This window comes from Mesoplodon bidens (genome assembly GCF_964165515.1).
Source record: "Mesoplodon bidens genome assembly, chromosome: 6".
NCBI lineage: Eukaryota > Metazoa > Chordata > Mammalia > Artiodactyla > Ziphiidae > Mesoplodon > Mesoplodon bidens.
Window position 1 is genome coordinate 35,883,977 of NC_138162.1, and position 18,941 is coordinate 35,902,917.

Consider the following 18,941-nt stretch of genomic DNA (forward strand, 5'->3'; position numbering starts at 1 on the left):
TAAACACTTAGAACTCCAGCAACACGGCCCACAAGATAATATGAAAATCTTCCTACTACAAACAGCCAGAAATGCCGGGTTAGTTGTATAACTCATAAGGAAAAAATGTAAATATGCAGAAGTCAGGAATGAATAGAAATTGGAAAAGTAGAGCAGTAAGATCATGAGCTGGTTGGGCATTGTCCTCCACGTAATGAGACAAGTGCCCATTTCTATAATGTAGAAGATTGGTTTTAAGACTCTTAAAGGGAAAAAGTCAAGGTCTTGGGTCCCTGTGAAGTGGAAGTTAGTGCTGATACCCTTGTATAAAGCTGAGAACCACTGAAGTGAAAAGATAGGCCAGAAAAATGCTACCCTTTGGCATAGAAAGACAACACAGAGGCTTGTCTTTCTCTTCATAAGAAGAAAAAACAAGTGTTCTTATGAATGAATAGCCAACACTCAGGACTGTATCTCAATTAGATTTGGTTTTGAATTCATGCTGCCCACACAGCCAGTCTGGGAATCCCCAGTTGGAGAAATTAACATAAAAATTAATCCCAGGTCTTCCAAAAAAGACATAGAGATGGCCAACAGGCACATGAAAAGATGCTCAATATTGCTAATTAATAAAGAAATGCAAATCAAAACCAAAATGATGTATCACTTCATACTGGTCAGAATGTCTATTATCAGAAAGTCTACAAATAATAAATTAGAGAGGGTGTGAAGAAAAGGGAACCGTCCTACACTGTTGGTGGGAATGTAAATTGATACAGCCACTATGGAAGACAGTATGAAGGTTCCTTAAAAAACTAAAAATAGAGCTACCATATGATCCAGCAATCGCATTTCTGGGCATATATCCAGAAAAAATGAAAACTCTAATTCAAAAAGATGTGTGCACCCCAATCCAGCACTATTTACAATAGCCAAGACATGGAAACAACCCAAGTGCCCATAAACAAATGACTGGCTTAAGAAGATGTGGTATATATAAAATGGAACATTACCTGGCTATAAAAAAAGTGAAATATTGTCATTTGCAGCAACATGCGTAGGCCTAGATGATATTATACTTAGTGAAGTAAATCATTCAGAGAAAGACAAATATGTGGAAAGACATATGTGGAATCTAAAAAATAACACAAATCAATCTACATACACAACAGAAACAGATTCACAGACACAGAAAGCAAACTTATGGTTACCAAAAAGGGGAGGGAGGGACAAATTAGGAATATGGGATTAACAGATACAAAAAAATACATAAAATAGATAAGCAACAAGGATTCACCGTATAGCACAGGGAATTATATTCAATATCTTGTAATAACCTGTAATGAAATATAATCTGAAAAAAAACTGAATCACTTTGCTGTACACCTGAAACTAATACAATATTGTAAATAAACCATACTTTAAAAGAAAAAGTTTAAAAATTAGTCCCTGGTCAAAAATTTAACAACAAAAAAGCTGAAAAAAGAAACACCTTACACAGGTTACATAGGGTTTTCATAGGTAAAGCCACACTGAGGATGAGTTCACAATACAAAATTATCGCATCCACAGGAAACAACCCGCCTTGAGTGAGAATTAGCTGACACAATATACAAAGTGATTTAAACCCCAGGAAATTCGATTAACAACACAATATAATAGATATTCTAAAATAAATATGTTTAAACTAAAGACACAAAAGGAGGAACAACAAAAAAGTAAAATACATTAGGAAGAAGAGAGACAGTTCTGATAAAGAATTAAATATAATTTTAACAAATGAAAAATATAATGGTTAAAATTAAAATTCAGTGGTTGAATAATGGTATATTAGAGATAAAGAGATTATTCACACATTAGAAGTCAGCTCTTCAGAATTAAGAATTCAGTGCACAGAGATGGGAAAGATGAAATTGAATTTAAGAAATAATTAAGGATAAAAAAAGAAATAACTAAGGATGTAAATTATAGAAAGAGAGAATAGAGAAATATAAGAGAAGCTATACTCAAAAGCATGATGCCTGAGAACTTGCCAAAACTGATGAAAACTTAAATCTTCAAGTACAAGATGTACACCAAGTCCCAATAGTAAAAATAAAGAGCAGATATAGAAATACTTGCACACCCAGACACATTATAATGAACCAAACACATAATGAACCAAAGACAAAAAGGTGATGTTAATTATTAAAGAAAAGACAGATTACTTACAAAGAACATCAATTAGAATAACAACAATAGACAGGGTGTGGGAAACCAGCAATTGCAATTATTCTTATAATTTGGTGTAGCCTAGTGGATATGTTTTTTGTTTTTTGTTTTTAATAACCATCAAACTTTAAAATGTGAATCGATTTGTCTCAATAATTTAACTTCTAAAAATTTTTCTAAGGGAATTATTTACAGAAGTATATACTCAAGATTATCACAAAGTTGTTTATAATAGTAAATTTTTAAAAATAATTTAAATTTGCATCAATAGGAGACTGACATAATATGTGATGAAATTCCATGTGACCATTAAAAAGGATGAGATCGATCTATATGTATTAATTTCTAAGACTTTCCACCATATATGTGACTTGGGTCTGTTTCCTGTCTCTGAATCTCATTTTCCTCATCTCTAAAACAGGGGTAAAAATAGGACCTACCTTTTAGGTTTTTGCAATGATTACATGAATTAATACTGGCACACAGTAAGCATGATATATTTGCTGCTTTTATTAGTAGTAATTTAATTAATACTTACATAGTGCTTACCATGTGCAAGGCAATATCCTATTTCTTTAGAAGTATTAACCCATTAGAAATATTAATGTGTTCATAAGTGGAAAAGTAAGTTAAAGAACAGTATGTTATATATTATACACTGGAGTATAAATGCCAAATTGTTAATAGTCATCATCTCTGCATATAGAATTACATGGGGGGGGTTGGTAACCTTCCATCATATACTTTATATAGCTTTCTAATTTCTGAACTTTTATGAAGAGACCTTTATAATGAGGAAGAATTAATGCTTGTATTTATGCTTTGGAAAAAGTGACTTCTTCCAAATATTATACTATTTTAATCAAGTGACATCAACCTTTCTGTTCATTGGTTTTACATATTATTTTTGTAGCTCTGTTGCTCCATTCTGCTCTAGAACAAACTCAGGGATGGGAAAAGTTTTGTCAAAGGCAATCGATCTCTCTGCTGATTAGATATTCACAACTCTTGCCTATTGGCTGAAGAATGTTCAGGGTGGGATCATGATAAACAGAACACGGGAAGCTGCCATTTCCTTAGGGAGGGAATTAACCCGTAAAGACAGTAAGTTGAGGAAGTAAGGGAGCCACTTAGATGGAGTGGGAAGTGAAAAGGTTCAGAGAGTGGCAGCTACTGGTGAACTCTCCTCGTTTGACTCTTCTTTCTTGATTATGGGCAGAAACCTGGAATATATGATTCTGTAGTAGCTTGGAGGATCCAAACTAAAATTCCATATGGGTTCTGATTTCTCAATGAATATTTTCTACACTTGGTTAGGTGTTATTGACTCATAAAGTAAAATAACAGTAAGTTCACATAGAAAAGTGAAGCACTCCTGCGTGAGAACTATATAGCTATACTGATTTGCCATTGGCAGGGAAATCTCTGGCTTCCCAAATTCCATAGTCACCTGGAATGCAGAAAAGAGCTGTCAGTCTCACAAATATGGAGGCTCTCCCTCTGGAAATGTTAACCCCTCTCTCGGGTACCTCTGTGACAGTAGGCTTTAGGATAGGCCTCATGGCAGGATAAATGAGGGCCAGAGAAATCTGTATGTCATATTTCATAGAAAATTTCATTTTCTACATGTTCATTTTAAAATATTTTACCATATTTGGAGTGAATCTCACAGTCATTGGTTTCTTACAACAAGCATTGGCTAATTTTTTGTTTCTTTATTATACATTTTAATATATCTGAAGTTGAGATTTGTCTTACCCAGCTGAAAGGCAATCATACCTTGTTTGTGGCTTCTGCCCCCTAGCTAAGATGGTTCCTTAGCTGTCTCCAGATATGAGAATGAATATACAATTATAAAACAAAGATAAATCAATCATATTGGCTCAGAAAGATTTCCTTATATTTAACTAGAAATGTCCCTTCTGTTTGAGATCATTTCTTTTAATTAGTTCCTCACAGAGGTAAAAACATCATTTTCAGCAGCATAATTCTATGTAGGCTCCCCTCCCCCTGCCGGCCCTGAACAATGAGACTTGCTGCATTCGTTTTGTTTGGTTGAAAACAGACAAGGTGACTTCTCAGGGACCTATGGAAGGAATTCTCTTCTAAGTCAAGGGACAGCGTTGTTTCTTTCTCCAATCTATTTCATGTTCTACCTTAGGCATGTGCCCATCCAAAGAATGATCCCTACTGTTTCTCCTATGTGTCTTTAACTGAAACAGTTTTCTCCTGAGTACTCCGAAGTACTCAGTACTCCAGAGCACTCAGTGGCAGGGCGATACCACCATGTTGTGTGACGATCTGAGTGGTAGAGCTGAAGTTTTCAAGGAGAGGCTGCCATCAGGGGAGGCTTTGAATGACCTCTGAAGTACCAGATTCTTATTTTACTTTTCCAATTTTGACGAGAGGGATATTCTCCCTTAAAAAGTGTTTCATAACCACTACACCACAGAAATTAAACACTTCTAATACGATAATGTAATTATTCTTTTTGTAGCCAGAAAGAACATTGTTCTGAGTTTTTTAATCATTGGAAAGGATCCATTAAAAAAAAACTACAAATATCTAATTTTCTTATATTTCTCTTATATTCTTACATATTTCCCTTATACTTCCCTTATATCCTTTGCCTTAATTATTAATGAAATGATTTATTTATTTGGAGCGAGGGCGGATCTTATACATTCTGTGAATATCACATTCAGACGAATCCTGCTTTGTGTATAGAAACTGGTTGAGTGTAGAATACTTGAGACCCAAATTAAAATAGATGGATGTTGGAATGGATTGGGCTCCCTGCTAATTGCATTTTCTATTGCTGCCTTGTTTCTTCTTGGAGCTTTAAGCCATTAAGGAAAAGATTAGGCAGAAGAGAGGCTAGAACCAAGGGTTTTCAGTCAGTGATCACCAGTGGGAAGAGGTGGCTTGGCATCAGTATAAAGCTGCAAGTGAGAGCCCTAGAAGCAGACCAAGAAGAGAACAGAACCCTTCTACATAGAGGGTTACAGTAGGCTCCTCTAATGTTTAAACAACTCCTTATTTGCAGGGGGCCTCAAAAATAGACCCATGTCTCCACACTTGGGAGAGGCATTTTGGGGAGTGAGGAGGAGGGAAGATGAGCCATTTGGCAAACTTAATTGGCTCCAGAGCAAGAGTTTCCCAGCACTGAACAGGGCACTTTATTGCTGTCAGTCCCTTTCTCTGCAACCTGAAAAGCTTCACCATGTATCCTTAGGGATGACCTGGTCTATTGGAGGCTTTTGTTGTTGTTGTTGAAGATTTTTGGCAAACATACACAGTATATAAGTAGAACTCTAAAAGCCCAAAACAAATACACACATAGGATGTCCCAGAGGCAAATGGCAAGAGATCTAACTCTCAGAGATCAGAACTGTTTTCAAAAATGTTAGACTTCTGGCTGTCTTCTTTCCTAGAGATCAGACTTCCTTACTGCATCTAGAAATGTTTACATACATTTGACTTGCTCTTTCCTTTGTTTATGCTGCAGCTCTTAATATGACAAATGCCACAGAGAGAGGTATTTAAACCCCCAACGTGTGCTGTGCTCTCAGTGATTGCAGTCTTAATAAAATTTGCAGTGGCCCTGTTCCCGGCATCAATTCTACCTGCCTGATGCCACTAACAGCTTTGATTTGCTGTCATGAGTACACTGTGTATTTAAAAACCAAAGAAAAGAAACAGGCATAAATCTTTGATAACTCGGGGGGCTATCATGGGGAAAATTAAATCTGCATGATTAATAGGGTGCATGCTCTAAAAGAAGGGTTTGACCCATTGATTTCAACTTTAGGGGAGATTATGCTGCATTCTCATCTAGAAAGTTCTGTAGTGCTTTTGAGAAACAATGGTAAAGTGGTCCTTTAGTTGAAGAGTTGTCAGTAAAGTTCTCTAAGGACAAAAAATAGTTATATGATGATTATGCACTGAACATATAATACTTCAAGGCTCTCTAGTTAGGCCCTCTTGAATCGCTTTTAAGAAAAGAAAATGTGCTTCAAAGATTTGTCTTCAATTATTTAAGATAATCAAATTGATACAATGTTGACATTATATCATTTGAAATGAAAAGTTATTGGGACCTAAAATATGCATCCTCTAGTTGGAGTAAGCTTTTATTTTCATTGTTTAGGTATTAAAATGAGACGTACAAGTTCAAACATACATTCACCAAAAAAATGAAAAATTCTTTCTCTCTAATGCATTCATCCAACAAAGTTTCCTTGAGCAATACACCAGGTGCTGTATGAGACCATACATACAAGACCATGTCATCACTGGGCTTAATTTCAAAATGTAGCTATTTTGAATCATGCAAAGGTATCACAGAAAGCTGTCAGGACTCTATGGCAATATGGAATTCAAATAATACATTCACCTGTTTCCTTCAGAGATCCAATATGTGACTTTCAATTTTTAATTAGTATATTTATTTCCACCAATGATAAACTATACAAGGCATGATTTTTGGAAGGAACTTAACGTACTGGCTAATAACATGGGCTCCAGATTTTTGAGAAAACTGCCTGGGCTCCAGAGACTAGAGTCAACTGCTTAAGTTCAAACCGTGGCTCCACCACTTACTACTTATGTTAACTTCAGGTGGGTTACTTCGTTTCTTAGTGCCTCAGTTTCCCTACCTGTAAAATAAGGTGAATAATACTTCCTATCTCATAAGTTGAAAAAGGATAAACCTCAATACCATGTTTAAAGCTCTTAGAAGAGTGCTTGGAACAGAGGAATCACTCAAATAATAGTTATCAATATTAGTTCTAGAACTGAAGTAACTTCAGTACAATGAAAGCAACGACTTAAGCAACTGGAAAGACGTCTACAGCTCTTTACTCCATGTGTCGTCTTTATCCTTGAGGTAGAAGCAATAAAGTTCAATGCAAAAACTAAATTTTTATTTAGAATAGAGTTGATGTTTTATTAACTTTGGTTCTATCAGAAGAGTAACCATCGGCTTTAAAATCTGAAATGAGCCCTAGAAGTTATGGCTCAATCCCTTAGTCTTCAGATAAGGAAACTTGAGACCAGAAAAAGGATTACTTTGCCTAAGTTATCCAAGAGCTTGGATGTCTTAACCCCTAGACCAGGACATCTTTCATTACCCCATTCTCGAGTCTTTTCTTCTTCTATGTTTATGTTACATAGATCAGTACTCTGCCACTTACTAATTACGTGAGATTGGATAATTTACTTAACCTCTGCAAGTCTATTTCCCCTTTGTGAAATGGGGGCAATATGACTTGGAACATAGAGTTCTTAAAAGGGGCTGAGATAGCATATATACAGTGTCTACATGGTAGCTCTTTGATGAATACTGGCTGTTGTTGGTATTGTTGTCTGTTTTTTACGTTGTTATGAAGCTGGATGACTTCTATCCAGAGAATATTGCTGGTTCGGCTTCTCAAATTTCATAAATAGAATGTCAGCATTACCAACTGCTTCTCTTGCTTCCAAAGAACATAAATCGACCCTCAATCAGCAATGCTTTGTCCCTACATTCTTGGTACTTGTTAGAGATTATAACTTTAGTTTGGCCCCATTGCGACAAGTGATATAAGGATGCTTATCTAAGGAGCTGTATGAAGATGTGCCTTTACTGGCAAACTAGAAATGGGCTGTTTAGAATCAAACTGTCCCCCACAAAAAAAGTATCAAAACAGGAAAGTCGAGGCAACCTTAGTGCATACCCCAAGCTTACATCATATTTTATTCACTACAGAAATAGCTGTTTGCCAAAAAGCTTGTTGAAAATATTGATCATTCCGTCACTCACCGCTCTGCAAAACATCTTAAGTGAGAAATTGCTTTAAAAATTTAGTGCCTGGGAAGAACACAATGGTCTCTCTTGAGACCATTTTGCACTCCTTCCTGTGGCGAGAACTATGTACTTTATTTTCTTTTACGTTTTGCTCTAGCTTGCAGGTATCTCAGAATTCAGTGTGAAGCTTAGTCATAGTATCCGTTACACTAAACCCAACAAGAGGTCTCCTCTTCTTAAAACGAATGTGTTGTGAATTCATTTAATTGACTGTCATATCACTGATTAGACTCACTTCAAAATTCTCTACGAAAGGAGAGGGAAATAACAAAGCTGATGGACTAATGGAACTCTTCCTCCAAGGTAGTGGTTTCCAAGCATCAGTGCACATCAGATCTTATTTAAAGGCGTAGCTCTAGTTGGCATTCCCCAGGGACTCAGATCTGATGCGTCTCTGTTAAGGCCTTTTAACAATCTCCCAAATGATCCCTACATAGGTAGTCTATGAACTACACTTTGCGAAACATTGATTTAAGGATTTCTACCTGGAATGTCTTTATTCCAGATGAAGCTTAAAAATTTAAGAAGAAACTTAGCTTATTCACCATTAGTATTAGGATAGCTTCAAAGTGATTCATTTGTTGAGGGCCTACTATATTCCATGTAGTGAGATAAATCCAAGGTTACAGAGATAAATAAGACATGGTTCATTTCTTGAAAAGTTTTCATATTTAGTGAGGAAGGTGAACATGCAAGCAAGTAATTAGAGTAATTAAAGTTCAATGTACTTGCAATGATAGAAGTTTGGGCAGGATACATACACAGGACAGGGGAGACAGTGAAAGGTCAGGGAAAGCTTCAGAGAGGTGAGGTCCCACAGGGCTTTCTTTGATGGATGAATGGCAGCTCATGGTACAGATCATATCTCAGTGAGGGAGGGGAAAAGGCAGACTTATCATGCTAGCCAGGCACACTGACCCCTAACCAGGGAGTCAAAGATGGACTAAAGAGCTTGGGATAGTATCTATTGGAGGCGCTATGAAGACCAGAAGGAGCTGCAATTTGACTCACAAGCTATTTGAGTTTATAGTCTATGCTATCTTTCTTGGACATCATTTAAAAATGAGTGCATATCTACCATCTCATCAGCATGGGACCCTACAGTTTGGAGGCCTATCTATGGTCCTATTGGAACATACAGAATCCCATCTCAAAGGCTACCGAAATGTTCCCAAGCCAAGCCACTTTAGACAACCGGGATATTACAGTATCACTTAAGATTAAGGTTGTGACTCCTGTTTCTTTTCCCAGCTAAAATTTCTGGTCAGCTAAAAAATAAATAAGTAATTTGAAAATGCTGGTTCTTACTAAACTTCACCTTCTTTGACTACTGTCAGAGCTCAGGTATCTTCCTTTTCATGCAATTAGGTCAAAATGTCATTTAAAAGTAAACGAAGATTTTGATAAATATACTGTAGTTATATACAGTGTTAACACTGGAGGAAACCGAGTGAAGAGTACCTGGGAACTTTCGTATGCTTCCTTTACATCTTCTGTAAATCGAAAATTAGTCCCAAATAAAAACCTTTTGAAAGGGCAAACTAATAACGACTTCCGTCCTCATCATCAAGCTGTTTAGCATCTCCTCCCATTAAAACCAGAAGATAATTTTTTTAAGAGTGAAAGAAGTGAATCAGAACCGAAATTCAACTTTTGACTTACAGTTAAACTTGTAATGTACTTTCAGAACCATTTTTAACAAAAATATTCCTAATAGTTGCTCTAGCTACGAGGACTGAAATCAAAACAAGTTAACTTTGTGTGGCTCTTGTCTGATTTCCTTGGTAAACATGTCTTACTCACAGTCATTATTCACCATCCATATTTACAAGCTAGGAAAATGTTATTATCTCAACGGCCACAGAAATGTTCCCAATCCAAGCCACTTTAGAGAATTGAAATGTCACAGAGGCAGGCCAGCCTGACTTGGAGGAGAGAGTCACAGTGTGTGAGGGTACCATGTATGTTTTTCTAAAGGAACTTGCGCTCCCGTCCCTTCAGAGATGGAGCCACAGTGGATAAACCTCTTTATGCATTGCTCTGCTTCAAAGGGGACAGAAATGTAAACAGTGGCAGCACACCAGGACCGGGTTTCTTTGCTTTAGCCACCAAGAAGTCAGGAAAGGAAAACCAGGTATTTACTTAGGTTTATCATTACTATTGTCAGGTTTTCTTTTAAAGATTGGAAAACAAAAGAAGAATCTGTTCAGAAACAAAGTACCACAGAGCCTCCCTGTGATTTCTTTTCAACAACCCCTGAGCCATTTTTTAAAAGTATAAAATTAATAATTAAAATGACCTTTTTTGTCCTTTGTGATGGTTGTCTACTAACAGGCATCTCTGACTCAATAATTCTTAAAATACAATGCTATATGAGACAAATGTAGTCTATTTAAGAATGGATTCAAATAATCTAATATTGATTAGCATCTATGTTTTAATAATAGGGCCTGAAGAATGGATTTCTCTTTCTAGAGTGATTCTTCTCGGATAATTGAGGAATGGATTTAAGCACAGGCTTTTAACACCTACAAAGAGGCTATTCAACATGATCAATATCTGGGATGCAGCCAGCTAAGGCAGACTGAAATTTAAAGACAAGATAAAATAAAATAACCTTCTACCTCTGAAGTCAGTTGGAAGAACAGCTTTCATCAGTCAGGAAGATACCATAGAGATAGAAATAGCAAGCAAGCAAGCAAGAAAGAGCTAGAAGACATGGCTTCAAAATTAGCCCTCAGTACCTTCTAGCTGTGTCTTAGTTGCTGTATTAACTTGTTTGTACAAATCATTTCACTTAATCTTCTTCATAATTCTGAGTTGGGAGTCAATACCTACATTTTCTGCATGAAGAAGCTGAAGTTCAAAGAAGTTGAGCACTATCACAGATCAAACAGCTAATAAGCAGTAGAGTGAGGACTCAAACCCAGATCCACTTGCCTGGTTTGTTTTAAGGGTATTATATATAACTGTAAGGAAACAATTCTGGTAATATAATTTTAATTTCCCAATTTCTGAGTATGCCCTTAGAAAAAGCCCTAGAATGGTATTCTTAGAGTACCAGAGATTTCCTTAAGATATTGCCTAAGAAGAAAATTATAAATGATGCCATCCTACAAAGAGCAAAGAATGTGCTATTTCAGCCTCCATTGAGACTTCAACTCTAGATAGCCAAATTCCTATTATCTTCTTGGCTTTCCTCACTCTTAACAGTCAAAAGAATGGAAACCGTCTCACAGGTCTGCCTGTCCTCTCTTCTGGTTTCATTTCTTTCTTTCTACAAGATCTACATGACCAGTATTATTTAACTAAATATATTCCTTTTATTTCCACCAGAGAACCTTGATGGCGTTCCCTCCTTCTATACAACAATACATTTCCCCCCCCAACTTCTTCTTCCAACAACTAATACGGTGAACTGAGTAGGAAAAAGTTAATTGACCTTAGAATCAAATCATATTTACTCACTCTCACACACACACACATATTCAAAATTGGGGAGATAGACCTTAATAAAAGCAAATATAGAAGTGAGTATTGGGTATTCAGGACTTTCAGTGGAACCAATGACCTGTTTTATTATATGAATGCAAATAAAAACTTATGCAAATTTAGATTCATAGAGGTAGAGTATTTAGAAAGAGTCTCACTCTTCTTTGAATTTGTGAGACTCTAGGTGTATGTTAGTTTTAGTTCCTGGTACCACAAGATAAGAGGATAAATTACGAAAAGAGGGAAAGATAAGAGGTGGTTCAAAAGTGAGCAGTCAGGGGCTTCCCTGGTGGTGCAGTGGTTGAGAATCCACCTGCCCATGCAGGGGACACGGGTTCGTGCCCCGGTCTGGGAAGATCCCACATGCTGCGGAGCGGCTGGGCCCGTGAGCCATGGCCGCTGAGCCTGTGCGTCCGGAGCCTGTGCTCCGCAACGGGAGAAGCCACAACAGTGAGAGGCCTGCGTACTGCAAAAAAAAAAAAAAAAAAAAGTGAGCAGTCAGGATGGTAAACTGGGGCTAGCAAGCTTGGAAAAATGAAAATATTTGATGGATTTTTTTTTTCATTTTTGTCCAGTGGATAGAAGTAGGAACTAGGTCTTGGCAGGGGGTTGATTACAAGGAGACTGATTTTAGTTTGATTTAGAATATATATGCATATATTTTTAAAACGTAGTTGTTTAAAATGGGTTGATATGATAATGCTGAGTTCCTCATAAACCAAAGTATTCAAGAAAATGATGGATATCCTCTTTAACTTGGATGTTGATTTTATCTCAGATTATTCCAATACGAGAAGTCTCCGATTCTCTGTTCTAAATGTCCTACTGAACAATCCCAAGAAAGCAGAGGTGGAAAATGAATCACTATCCAACTCTTTTTTAAAGAATTTCCTTTCTCTACAAGAGACTGTGCTGGACTTTAGGGGGAAAAAAGACGGCAAAAGCAAAGTATGCTATGCTGCTCCCTCCTCCACGCCCTACTCCCCACCCCCCAAAGAAGATTACAAATCACATTGGAAGACAAGACTGATGCAGTACACATAAGGCAATTAAATGAAAATTTAACAATTAAGTGAGAATAAAGACCATGAAACAGAATATGTAAAAATTGATAAGAGGTAAAGCAATCAGTTTAGGAGACAAGAGGGATCGTGGTAGGCTAGGCAAGCAGGATACACGGAAAAACTAGGACTACAGTTTGACCTTGAAATAACAATGTCATACACTGAATGCTTGTACTCAACCTTAAATAGTTTGCAGGTATTCTTGCATATTTGTCTCTAATGTAAAGTAACCTCAATTGTGTGCGCATGTGTGTGAATGTGAATATTGATACCTAAGCATATGTAAATATGTATCTATAAAGATGTATATTTGCATTTGTGTGTAGAAAAAAACTTTGAGAGTCTATATACGGAAGTATAATTTCTGGTGGAACTTCCAGACCTCCTCCTAGGAAAATGGCAAATCTTAGACATTCTTTCATCTTCCGAGTTGGTTCTACATATCTGGAGTGGATGAAATGGGTGCATTAGTTCAAAACTGCTTCCAATTCCAAACAAATCAAGTAAAATGAACAATAATAACAATAGTAACAACAAGGTGAAAGATGGCAAAGGAAAATCAGCATAGCCCTCAGAGTCTACTTTAAAATACAGCCCAGTAAAAGATCACGGTGTAAAGTTAAAAGGAGACTGAGGATTTACCTGTACTTGCTCTAGAATCCTAGCGAGAGTAGTGTAAGAGATGAGTAAATAAAGTTCTCAAAACTTACTAAGGCCCTTCAACTTTAGTGGAACAAAATTTTGGAGATATAGCAGCCAGATAATAAAGACACTTAATATTCCCAGAGAAGTCTCTTGCCCATCTCAGGCACTCATAAATAGTTATTTGGCTGGTGGAAAAAAAAAGGGGGGTGGGTTTCTAAGCTTAGAAATAAGCACAGTTGTGCTGACGAACTAGAAAGATATGTGCAGCCCAAAGGCATTCAAATATAATTTTTCAGGTCCAATCTGGTCCAACTATGGACCTTTATTTATTTCTTCTGATTAAGGTCTGTGTGGCAAACAGGGAATCTCTGCTGTTTTCAAGTGTCCAGATGACCAGTTTTTAGCTTGGAAAAAAACTCATTTTTAGCCAACATGACCTTGATACTTAAAAGAATAAAATAAGAATGTGCCACGGACTTGATTGGTGGAGGTAGGGAAAGTTCAGAGTAAAATCTAACTGGGAAATTATAAGTTCACTTAAATTTAAGAGTATTGGGTATTAATTACCAAAATGAGGGCTTCTCACTGTGATGTTAGGTTAGAACAGAAAATTTGGTGTCTGAAAGTTGGAGTGGCATTTCTGGTCTGCATCTGCAGCACATCTGTGAGTCTCACATTCCTTGTCTGGAGCATGGGCTGAATAATATCAGTCATGTACAATCACAGAGATATGGTGAGGGTTAAGTGAGATAATGTACAATGTGTGTGAAAGTCTCCATAATCTGTAAAGAATTATACCAATGTATTCTTATCATTAAAAGTAGTTAACAATAGCATTGCCATTTTATACTAAAAACAAATATTGTACTTGGCTTATCATTAATTCAAAGAAAGGTCTATTCTAACTATACTCCAATAAAATTAAAATATTTTTTAAAAAACAAAGAAAGGTCTAAATTGACATGAAAAATAAATCTTCATGATAGAAAAGTAGAGCCTCATGTGGGCTCTACATCTGATATGGTTGTATTAAACATTTTGGAACAATTAATTTGGTGGCTGTCTCTTTTCTAGGATTTTTAAAATTCTAAAAATTCTCAATTCCGTATACCCAATTTAGATATTTTTATATTTTTCTTTGTAGCTTGCTTTACTGGTTTTTTCCTGAAAGAGAATGACTTGCTCCTCTCTGCTCTCTGAGCAGCCTCTGGGAATTGATACAGAGGAGAGAATCTCTGTTGGTTGTAGGCTCTGTTCTGCAGACACCCCCTAATCCTCTGTTTACCACAACATGGGTCTATTACCATAGAAATGATAGCTGAGATCCCAGATTCAACATCACTGACTTCACAGCAGGGCCTCGTAAGTGGAGAAGCCATGCTGACAAGGAGAAGCACAATCACTACTACTATTATCAGAAGAGTAGACAGTCTGTGGCCTTGAAAGAAAGGGTAATTGTCAACATCGCAATAAAAATGCATGAATGAGCTGTGTTGTTGGGATATGCTGTAGTTCATTTTCTGTGTAATACTGCCTAAAAGTAATGATTTGAAATTTTATGTCATTTAATAGTTTGCTTTTAAAAGGTCAGCAGTTTCACTTGATTGCATTTGTCTCTCATTGAGACAAGAAACAAGCAGATTCTTTACAGAATTCATCTTTACAGCGCTGTTTCAGTGCTCAAAGATTTCCCTTTTCATGATGCGTTGTTTTTGTTTGTGTTTGTTTGTTTGTCTTGTTTCTATTAATAGAAGAGAGTGAACCTGAGCAAGATACTAAAGGTATTTTTTTTGCTTCCTGCACTGCTTCTTTTTAAATGTATGATTCGATTCAACTGTTTATTTCTCTGACCTTGTAAACAACTCTGAGTGCCATGATTTTGTAAGGAAATAACAAACGATGTAGGGGGAATATTAATTCAGCATTTAACAGTGTTATTAGATGGGCTGCCTTATTACATAGTATAGTTATTGAGAATTTACTTTTATTAAGAAAAGTTTGAATCAACAGAAATGTTTAAACTTTGTACCCCAAACTCTGAAAATGCAAACAAAATGAAATGACGTAAATCAGCATGAGAATATAAATCTCACACAGATTGGAATAGAAAGATCCTCTGACCAAAAGTCTTGGGGGGACAGGAGGTGAGGGTGTTACAATGTTTGGAGACTTGTAAAAATGTCAAGGTGCCAGCTTAGGTTTTTACTGTCATTACTTGAAGTGGACAAGTATTATGCAACTGCTCCAAACCAAACCAAATCAATCAAACTGTTCTAATCTAACTTTTGTACATTTTGGATGAAATTCACAAGTTCTCATATAATACAGTTTGGGTCTAGGAATAAACCCTAGGATGGTATTCTTTGAAATACCACCTCCTTATCTTAGTATTTCAAATAAGGTATCCGAGATGTTTTCCTATTTCTAAATATCAGGCTGCTTATAACTAAATTTAGATAAAATGATTTCACCTGCTCCTGTGTGGTTTTGGGGGGTTTTGTTTGTTTGTTTTTTAGTTTTTGTTTTGCTTGTTTTCAATTCACTCCTGTCAGTGCTGGTTTGAATCAAGTAGCCTCAAAGACCTCTTTAAGAGAAGCTAGAAAATTAGGAAGACGGAAAAGAACGAAAGAAAAAATTCATGCAAACTTATTGTGTCCTTTGAAATAATTGCTCAAAAATAGAATTTATAAGGGACTTGAGTATTCTTCTGATCCTACTCGCTTACCAAGAAAAGAGAGGCAATTCATCTCAAGCCAAACTGCTTATTAATTTCAGGATTTAACTTGGGTCCCCCACCTGTTAGGCTTTCCATTACCCCACCAGGGAAATTTCAGAGTGTATAATGGCCCTACTTCCTTATTACAAATTCAGATTACCCCTTAAAATGGCAACAAATAATAAACTTTATTATATATCTGAAAGTGCTTTGAAAAATGGAATGAGAAAGATGTGGCAGGGTTGGGGGAAGAAGGGAGGGAAGGAAGGAAAAGAAAAGAAACAGAGAGAGAAGGGAAATGGGAATACAATACGGTTATATTATACAGAACTTTGGAATCACTGGCTGCTTAAGCCCAATTATGAATACAGGATTCTCAACCTGCAGTTAGTATTGTAAACTTACCCCAGAGAAAGTAAAGCCCAAAACTCAGGACTAGATACCATGAGAGAAAACCCAGGGATAAATAGATTGCCCGTGTCTATTTTACATGTTGCAAATGAACAATAACGTGCTTGCCCATAGGAAAGCAAGTCAGAAACAGCTCACAGTGAATTGGAGAATGATGGATAAAACCATTTGTAGAAAGAAGAGTTGGATAATTTTTCTCTTTAAAAATCCACATCAAAATAATTGTAAACATTTTCCAAATTACTCAGTAATGCCATGCCCCTTCTATTAAACAGCTTGTTTATGCAACAAAAACACTTTTATATTGTCTTTCATGCAAATAAAAGGTAAAATAGGGATATTCAAGGGACATTTATTTGATATGAAACCTATCACATTACTTTTAAAATGGATGACTTAGAACGAATTTTCAGTTTGTGGCTACCGCTAAAACAATGGGAGTTTATTATTGAACTATGTTTAGGTTTATTATTACAGGTATACTGTTATCCATGGAGCAGTCTTGCACTTATTTTTAATGGCAACTGGCTTTATTGTTTTTAATGTTTGATAAATGTGGTGAAATTTCCTTCTCCATCCCTTCACCTTTTATGCTTGGAACTGGTAACAAATACTGATGGGTATAAAAATATTAGCTTTATTGCTGATAAAGCTGAATTGAAAAATAAAGCTTTCTCTTCCTTCATCCAAGAATTAGAGTCAAGTGATCTACTGATTCCTCCCCACACCTCCACCTTTCACCTGGAGTCATAGGATGGAGAAGTCCTGACCTGGAGAACTTACCTACTGCATATTAACCCATACCCTTCTTGTTTGCTGGGTAGCTGGCAGAAAGATGGCCCAGAGAGGATTGAGATACTCATCATATACACAAGCACTTTCCCCCAATCTCACCAATCAGAGGAGTCACTAATTCACTCATTCAACAAATAGCTATTGAGTGCCTACCATGTATCATGCAGGGTTCTGGATCAATTGATCAATGAACCGACCAATGATCTGTCTATCTATCAATCAGCTTGTGTTAATGAACAAAGCAAGCTTTGCCCTTCTGATGCTTACATTCCAGGAGAAGAGACAGCCAAAAAACAAACAAATCAATACTTATGACATGGTGTGAGGGGGATGTGTCGAGAAAGCATCTGAGTCAAAACCTAAAAGACATCTGCAACCTTCTTTGAGGGAGGGAAACTGGCAGGAAAGGTGTAAGCTATCTTTCAATACTGAAAAAAGAGTCAAGTTTCTATTTTATCTTTTGGCAAGAATGTGGAAGGGCAGGAGAGACCAGCTTCCCTTTATTTCCTGGCCTTTATTTTTTTCTCTTAACCCATCAGACTTAACAGTGAAACCCATGATCAGCCAAGGGTCTATCTGCCCCCTTGGAGCAGGAGACTAGCAGGTTGTCAGCACAACCCTACATTCATGAAGCCACCTGCAATGCCAATGGTGCTCCTTTCTGTACCCTCCTGTGCCCCACTGGACCCCCCAGAAGGTTCTGATATGGGACAGAGAGGCACATTAATTAAATTAACTCCAAGGCTACGTTGACCTTTAGAACGATGATGGACTCTGTTTTAGTTACCATCGCACATAATTCTTAACTGTGTTGTGCAATATGGATCATCATAGGTTTTGCAATGAGCCCAAATGATATTCCAAATAATGTAACGCCAGCCAAAAGAAGAGAAAAATCCACAAATTACAAAATAAATAAATAAATAAATAAATAAACCCTCCCTTATTATTAAATTTCCAGGAAGAATTTAAAGTCCCCAAATGAAAATTCTTGCCTTTGTAAATTAAAGCAGAAAAAAACAATCTAGATTTCATAGTTTTCCAGTTTCTTATGCTTCTCATCTTCAGCCAGAAGGCTCTCATTCAGTTTTAAGGGCACACTGACTATTGTCGTCTTCAGCAGCTGCTTGTCTACACTTTTCCAGCATTCATGGAATTGAATTAAACCCACTCTCAATCTTTCAAGGATCCTGCTTTTTTCCCCAGATTCTCGAAGGTAGTGGGACCCATAAAATGATCATTGCAGTAGACTCAAACTCAAAAAATTCTGGACACACAAGCATAGCCCCAAGCCCCTACAAGAGTTATTTCAGCCAAATGATGAATATGGACTCAATTATGTTGTGCAATCTAGGTCTCCATTATTGTTGCCAGAAAACATCAGAAGGAAAAGAATCCCTGGGTGTACCCTCGCTCAGATGCCAGTCACTCTGTGTTAGTTGTCAAGGGTCCACAATCTGTGAACTTAGACTAAGTTGGGAGAAATCTCCTATCAGGTGTTCAGATGGGGTACCATGTTTGTCGCTCTGGAAGAAATGTACACTGCCTCCTAGCTGGCTTGTCTTCTTGAGAAATTTAGACTTTCCAATGGGGACAGCCTCTGCCTTCTAGTCTTCACTGACACTTCCTTCCGACCCATCCAGCATTTTGCAACTTTTTAATTTTCCATTTCACCTTGGAGCCTTGTTTTTCTGGAACTCCAACAGAGGTGCAGCCTTCACCCCTATTTTAAGAAGGCAGTTTTAGCTCTCACCGCCAGGCTCTCAGGACTGGCTCCATA

The 18,941-nt window shown here is 36.9% G+C and overlaps 1 protein-coding gene across 6 annotated transcripts in view; it reads left to right on the forward strand.

Annotated features, from left to right (window-relative positions):
- The window catches only part of MUSK (muscle associated receptor tyrosine kinase), a gene marked incomplete at its 5' end in the record, with an annotated part of 88,292 nt that overhangs the window by 28,941 nt on the left and 40,410 nt on the right, over nt 1-18,941 (forward strand). For 3 of the 6 annotated variants that reach the window (XM_081237251.1, XM_081237249.1, XM_081237247.1), the window contains one exon: nt 14,991-15,020. The exons of the other annotated variants lie outside the window; for them this stretch is intronic. In XM_081237251.1, coding sequence (XP_081093377.1) covers nt 14,991-15,020 — 30 coding nt within the window. The remainder of the gene's footprint in view (nt 1-14,990; nt 15,021-18,941) is intronic. 6 annotated transcript variants of the gene reach the window in all.